The following is a 6,955-nucleotide window of genomic DNA, read 5'->3' as shown; positions in this document are numbered from 1 at the left end:
TCATGAACCAGTGGAGAAAACTAACAAGGACTTGAAAGCAGACCTTAGAGCTTGAAACATAACGTCTACTGCAGGTACCACAGCCTTTGCAACTTTATTCTTTATAGCTTTCTCCATCGTATCCTACAATCATGCCAAATCTGTTAAATCTATAGAGACGAAGTTCTCCTATCAACTATACAATACAACTCCCAATAAAAATCTTCTGGGAAATTGAAACTTAAACGATTGAAACAATGCATATCAAGTGTTGTTATTATCGCCTTATACTGGAGGAAAAATGATGTTTTGAACAAGACCCTACAGCAGACATCTTCAAAACAACATGTTACAGGAAAAATGTATTATTGATAGCAGAAGTCCAACAGAATGTGACAAGGTGCAATAACTCAAAACTGGAAATGTTGGTTACTGGAATAGACCACATGATGCTCAAGGGGAATGTCAGTCATAGTTATTTTAAATGCTCTTTTACACTAGAAACCTAGCATAACACTAGAAAGCTATATTTTAACGCACTCCTTCTAAGAAGGGTATATGGTTGCATTCTGGGTTGTAAAGCACTTTCATTGCTATGTCAGCTCACCGATCTAGTTAATGATACATCAGTCTAGCAAGCAACTCTATAACTAGATGGTGAAGCTATACATACATCAGAGTGCAAGGGTTAAGTGTATGAGGCTAGTTAACCCTTGCAGAGTTGCAAGAAGGTAGAAATGAATAGCATACCAGGAAAACATCGACAGCCTCTAATTCTACCCAAAGCAAGAAAGCAGCTTGAGCCTTGTCGACAGTATTCTTCCGACCCGTGAGACATTTAGCCGCAATAGCATCGCAAACTTCCTTTGCATACCTTCAAAAGCAGAAACAAGCTAAGTATTCACATGCAAACACACTACTAACAGTCTGCCCATTACAAAAGCAATAAAAAATAAAAATAAACAACACCATACCTTCCGGCGTCTGAGTCAGCTGCTCGCAAAAAGGCAATCAATGCATCAAGGGCTTTCTCTTGCACGGGGGCATTAGAATCCGCCACCGTCTTCCTAAACAAGTGACCTGCCAATTAAAAAAAAAAAAAAAATCAGAAATTCAATCAAGAGTAAAGCAAATAAACCCTAGGAAGAATCACATTCCCGCTCGACAATCCAAATTCAAACCAGATCCACAGCGAGATAAACCACCCCAATCAGATCTNAAAAAAAAAAAAAAAAAAAAAAAAACCCTAAAAAATCACAAGGTATAGAGGAAATCACCAAAATCGCGAAGACGAGAGTCCTTAGGATCAGTAATGGAATCACAAACAGAAGCTAAATCGACGTTAGCCTCGTTCCGAACTTTCCAATTCTTATGGCCAAGGCGATCCTCCCAAGGGAGTTTCTTCGCCTCCTTCAATAACTTCTCGTCCTCCGCCGACATTTTCTCCACCAAACTATATCTCCGACGCTATCGATCTTATCGATCTATACAACCCAAGTTTTTTTTTTTTTTTCTTCGTACGGTGTCTCTTGAAACTTTCTCTCTCTTTTCAAAAAAATTTCTTCGTGTGCCGGCAAGAGAGAGAGAGAGAGAGAAAGACAAAAGAAGAGAAGAGTAGGGTGGAGCGTAATCAGAGAGAGAGAGAGTGGGGGAATTTTGGTTTCTACGTTTAAATCGGTGGTGTAATTTCCTTTTTTTGGTGTTAAAACCCTTCACGCGCGAGTGTGTCCACGCGCGATTATTTCAAATTTTATAACGAGCGTTTTTGTTTCTCTTTTGACACGTGTTGAGACTTTGAGACCAGGGTTAGGCATTTTCAAACTGTTTCAGGCATTTAGGAAAAAAAAAAAACAATATTTTCCTATTGTGGGTGCTGTAAAATATTTAAAAGTAGATTTACATTAATAACCTATTATTTCTAAGAAATAAATAAACTTTGATGTCAGAAAAGATTAATTAAATTAAATCTACAATTACCTTACAAAAACAAATTATGTTTTATTTTTATCTAAATATATATATATATAGATATCATGGTTTATTGGATTATCTTTTCTTCTCTAAAATAGAAACAAAGAACCATTAGTGATTAGACACATAAACTAATATGAATTGATTAGTTTGTTGATTTTAATGTTTTTCAAAAAAAAAATATAATAAGTTATTGAATTATTGATTTTGAATTTGCTACTTAATCATGTGTTATTTATTTTACAATTTAAAGTACTAGTTTTTTTTTTAAGAATTTAAAGTACTAGTTATAATCAAATGTTATTTATTATTATTATTATCTTAAAATTTAAGCAATATTTGATTTTCCTTACAAATTGATATATTTAAAAAGCTTTTCCAATTCAAAGTATAAATGCTCAAATCTCAAAACAAACTTTGTTATTTTGATTAGTAGAAATGTAGAATAATACTGTATTTATGGGTTCCATAAGCCACACCACCCACACACCTTTTCCAACTCCATCCTCATGTCTTACGTGATCGAGCTCTCCATCCCCAGACATCTTTTTTAATCTCTAGCACATGAAACCACAACTCAAATTTAAGCCATCATGACGATCCTTTCACATACAAAAAGCAACAACATTCTCTCCAACGTTCCTTTCTCTACAATTCTTCTGGTTACTTCATAAAAAAATGTAATGACATGTCTTGTATAAAATATATGATCACACTAAAAGTGTTACCCATAAAAAAAGATTAATCACTTTTTAATATAGTAGATGTCCAGTTCTATTATGAAAGCAATTAAGCAAATGATTATCAATCAATGGAACACTTGTTTCATTAGGTGAATAGTAGTACGCTTTGAAATCAATAATGGGCTTAATTAGACCCATAACGAATACAAAAGCCCTTGTCCCGTTCATAGCATTTAATCACATTGCGTCGGTTGCCACGTGCGGGAAGTCAAGATCGGCACGTGTGATCACCACTTCTCCTCTCTCATTGGTCGTAAACTCGTAACCAAGCCGATTCCTTTCTCCAAAGTATCTGACTCATCTTTTTTTTGTTGAGTTTGCTGCACAGTACTCTACTTTCTCTCTCTTCACTCTCTCTCAACAAAAAAAAAAAAAAGTTAAAGACTTTTTTGCTTTACAGCTCAATTGCGTCTTCTTCCTCTGTCCTATTCTTTCTTCATCTTCCTCCTCGCGGATCCATTTTGAGGTTCGTGTAATTTCCCAATTCCTTTTCATTTCTCTTTTAAGGGTTGGGGAAAAGTGAGATTTTGGTCTGATTTAAACCGGCGATGCTTTTTCGATTTCGTTTTTTTTTAGATTATTGAATGGGTTTTTTTTTTGACTCTTTACCTCTTCTTGTGCTGTGATTGCAATGGTGCCTTCCTAATTTCGTGATTCTCAGTTTAAAATTTAGCTGTCCCGAGGTCCTCGTTTTAAGAATGAGTTGGGGTTTATTGGGAAAGAATTTCAATTTCGCTTTCCGATTTTGCAAATTTGGAGGTGGATTTGATCCTTTTTTTAGACAATCTCACTGTTCGCTGTGATGTAATAGTAAATGAGACCATGCAACGGCTGTGTATCGATGTAATGGAACGTTTGATTTGTAATTGAGGATTTGGTAGTCTTGGTTTTGGCTAAATGTACACGAGGTGTATCATTGTAAGATTGAGTTGAGGGTCTGGTTCCAGTTTTCTAAGTGCATTTGCTTACTTCCTGTTATGCAAATTCTTCTTGAATTCATAGAGTTCTAGGTATCGATATCTTTGGATTTGTATACTTGGTGGGTATTTTGAAATCTGGAAGCTCATAGTTCAGTGTTGCTTCATACAAATTATTTTTCTTGATGGAGATTCAAATGAGGGGTCTGTTGTTTTTGTTATACAATCTAATGACATTACTTTCTTTATCTTCAGGAGTCTCTTTTTGTTTCTTGAAGATAGAGACAGGGTGTCACGGAGCAGCTGAGTATATGTTACGGATGTTACTTTCCGGTGGCTGTTCTTACAGATGATCGGCAGTAACTATATTATGCTTGAACGGTGCCATAATGGGCATCTGTCTGATGAAGCGCTGCTGCTCATGGCTTCTTTTGATCTCATTGCTTTGTTCACTAAATGAAGCGATTAGTCCCGATGGTACAGTGATCTTTCTCCCTAAAATCTTCCATATTTTGCCGTTGACAAGTCATGATCACCATTTACTCCCGCCAGATTGCTGAAAAGCTTAAATCCTTTTTTTTTCCAGGTGAGGCGCTTTTGAGTTTTAGAAACGGAGTTTTGGGTTCTGATGGTGTCATTGGCCAGTGGAGACCAGAGGATCCTGATCCATGTAACTGGAAGGGAGTGACCTGTGATGCGCAATCAAAAAGAGTTATAGCCTTGTAAGTTTGAACTTTCTTTAGTTTAAATTCTTTATTTCTTCAGTATGTGCTGCATCTTTTGTCGTCGGTTCCTGAAGTTTACTGTGTACAGGAGTCTTACTCATCACAAATTAAGGGGACCTTTACCCCCTGAGCTTGGAAAGCTGGATCAGTTGAGGCTTTTGTAGGTGCTCCTAACCTTTAGTTAATTTTATTCCTGTCTAGAATATGTTCTACTGCTCAACGTATGTGTATTCCCATGTCATCGCAGAATGCTTCACAACAATTTTTTATATGACCCAATACCTGCCGCATTGGGAAATTGCACGGCGTTAGAGGGAATGTAAGTGTTTTCCTAAATACATATGCTGATTAGTATTTACACTTCATTCCTGGTCAAATTTTGCGTTATCTTTTTCCGAGTTTACAACATTTTTCTGACAATTGCTAATGTTTTTCTACGTTTGCTTCTATATAGTTGGTGCATAATATTGATGTGTCTAGTGAGTGATGATAAATCAATGGTTTTAAAGTCAAAAGTTTAGCTAGTTTACAAGAATCGTTGCTATTTTTTTATTGGCCCTTTATTCCTTGCAGATACTTGCAGAATAATTACATTGGTGGGACAATCCCAAGTGAATTAGGAAACCTGTCCGCGCTGAAAAACCTGTACGTGATTTATCTCCTCCTTCTTCCAAGTGGATTTGTTTTCCTAGCCTATGTAGGATCTGCTATTTGTTGTTCGGCTAGCTACTCTCACCATTTAATACCCTCTATAACTAGATAGTGAACCATAAGAGGTTCTTCTGACCTCCGATGCAGCATAATGTTTTTCAAACATATATATTTCTCTAGGTCGTGTTGAACCTTAAAAACTACAGGGAATTTGACATAACATATATCCAACACACGTATTGTGTTCTATTTGCTGAGTGTAAAACTCAAAAATATGATGATGAGAGTCGTAAATCTATGTTAGGGCTTCTTTCATATCAAATGGGCATATCATCTAGATTCTTCTGAGCTACTAAGTTGATTCTTGACTCTCTTTCATAAAGGGACATCTCAAGCAACTCCATCAAGGGAGCTATCCCTGCTTCACTTGGGCAGTTGAAAAAGCTTACTAAATTGTGAGTTACTAATCTCTATTTTGTGTGTTTTATGTTGCAGTCTTGTTTATATTTGAGTCTCAATGTTTCTAACTATGTTGATCTTCTTTTGAAGTAATGTCTCGAACAATTTCCTGGTGGGACAAATACCTTCTGATGGCCTACTCGCTCGACTTTCGAGGGACTCGTAAGTATAATTCATCTTTACCCCTTTCCCCAACCAGATTTTTGTAAATGTAGGTTGATAAATCTTTCTACAGTTGATTGGGCAAAGCAGTTATAATTTTTTTGTGACTGTATGCACAATAGCACCCTGTTGCTAGCTTTGCACCAGTTAAAAAAAAATAACCAAGTCTAAAACTGATGCATCACTCTTGCAGCTTCAACGGAAATCTTAAATTGTGTGGAAAACAAATCGATGTTGTGTGCAATGACACTGGAAATTCTACAGCTTCTGGGTCACCAACAGGTATGGCAACTGTGTCTTCATCAATTTCTTGGACAGAATGTATGGATTATATATAGCTTAGTTTTTGAAAAATTTGTAGTAGTATATTATTTGGCTTGAAATGAGTTTGCTTTTTGGTTTCTCCCATATTATAGGACAAGGAGGTAATAACCCTAAAAGGCTGCTTATAAGTGCTTCAGCAACTGTGGGTGGGCTGCTCCTAGTGGCGCTCATGTGTTTCTGGGGATGCTTTCTCTATAAAAAGCTTGGTAGAGTTGAGGGTCAAAGCCTTGCGATAGAAGTCGGTGGAGGTGAGCCATGCTGACTCTTATTGTAGATCATCTCCAAAAAAAAAGTATTTCTCTCAAAATTTGACACCGTGAGAGACAATTTTACCTATCCAGGTGCGTCTATAGTGATGTTCCATGGAGATTTGCCCTACGCTTCCAAAGACATTATCAAGAAACTGGAAACTCTTAATGAAGAGCACATAATAGGCTGTGGAGGCTTTGGAACAGTGTACAAGCTATCGATGGATGATGGCAATGTTTTTGCGCTAAAAAGAATTGTAAAGTTAAATGAAGGTTTTGATCGGTTTTTTGAAAGGGAGCTTGAGATTCTAGGAAGCATCAAACATCGTTACCTTGTGAACCTACGTGGATACTGCAATTCACCCACTTCAAAGCTTCTGCTATATGATTACCTTCCTGGTGGTAGCCTTGATGAAGCTCTACATAGTAAATCCTAAACTTCATATTTTACGGGTTTCCTTAACTGAGAATTGTGATTCTATTGAGTGAAATCTTTGAATGTGTAGAGAGAGGCGAGCAACTGGATTGGGATTCGCGAGTAAATATCATAATAGGAGCGGCAAAAGGGTTGGCATATTTGCATCATGATTGTTCTCCGAGGATTATACACCGTGATATAAAATCGAGCAACATTTTACTTGATGGAAATCTCGAGGCTCGGGTATCAGACTTTGGGCTTGCCAAGTTGTTAGAGGACGAAGAATCTCATATTACAACCATTGTTGCAGGCACATTTGGTTACTTGGCTCCAGGTACTCAATTGCACAGTATTAACA

At 36.9% G+C, this 6,955-nt stretch overlaps 2 protein-coding genes across 2 annotated transcripts in view; one reads left to right on the top strand and one right to left on the bottom strand.

Moving 5' to 3' along the window:
• LOC104784203 (protein MOR1-like) lies at nucleotides 1–1,419 on the bottom strand. Its single transcript, XM_010509260.1, has 4 exons — nucleotides 1,257–1,419; nucleotides 954–1,059; nucleotides 730–853; nucleotides 1–123 (listed from the first exon to the last, which is right to left on the bottom strand). Exons 1-4 carry the CDS (start codon nucleotides 1,417–1,419, stop codon nucleotides 1–3), a joined length of 516 nt encoding a protein of 171 aa, XP_010507562.1.
• The window catches only part of LOC104781969 (LRR receptor-like serine/threonine-protein kinase FEI 2), a 5,710-nt gene continuing 1,788 nt past the window's right edge, over nucleotides 3,034–6,955 (top strand). Inside the window, exons 1-12 of the mRNA XM_010506774.2 lie at nucleotides 3,034–3,159; nucleotides 3,866–4,087; nucleotides 4,197–4,332; nucleotides 4,424–4,495; nucleotides 4,583–4,654; nucleotides 4,909–4,980; nucleotides 5,370–5,441; nucleotides 5,536–5,607; nucleotides 5,801–5,889; nucleotides 6,024–6,179; nucleotides 6,273–6,605; nucleotides 6,686–6,931. Of these exons, the coding sequence (XP_010505076.1) occupies nucleotides 4,000–4,087; nucleotides 4,197–4,332; nucleotides 4,424–4,495; nucleotides 4,583–4,654; nucleotides 4,909–4,980; nucleotides 5,370–5,441; nucleotides 5,536–5,607; nucleotides 5,801–5,889; nucleotides 6,024–6,179; nucleotides 6,273–6,605; nucleotides 6,686–6,931 (1,408 nt within the window). The 5' untranslated portion in view covers nucleotides 3,034–3,159; nucleotides 3,866–3,999. The remainder of the gene's footprint in view (nucleotides 3,160–3,865; nucleotides 4,088–4,196; nucleotides 4,333–4,423; nucleotides 4,496–4,582; nucleotides 4,655–4,908; nucleotides 4,981–5,369; nucleotides 5,442–5,535; nucleotides 5,608–5,800; nucleotides 5,890–6,023; nucleotides 6,180–6,272; nucleotides 6,606–6,685; nucleotides 6,932–6,955) is intronic.

The sequence above is a fragment of the Camelina sativa genome, chromosome 4, assembly GCF_000633955.1.
Source record: "Camelina sativa cultivar DH55 chromosome 4, Cs, whole genome shotgun sequence".
NCBI classification, from domain to species: Eukaryota; Viridiplantae; Streptophyta; class Magnoliopsida; order Brassicales; family Brassicaceae; genus Camelina; species Camelina sativa.
Note: the sequence above shows the minus strand (reverse complement) of the source record. Positions and strands in the feature narration are given on the sequence as shown.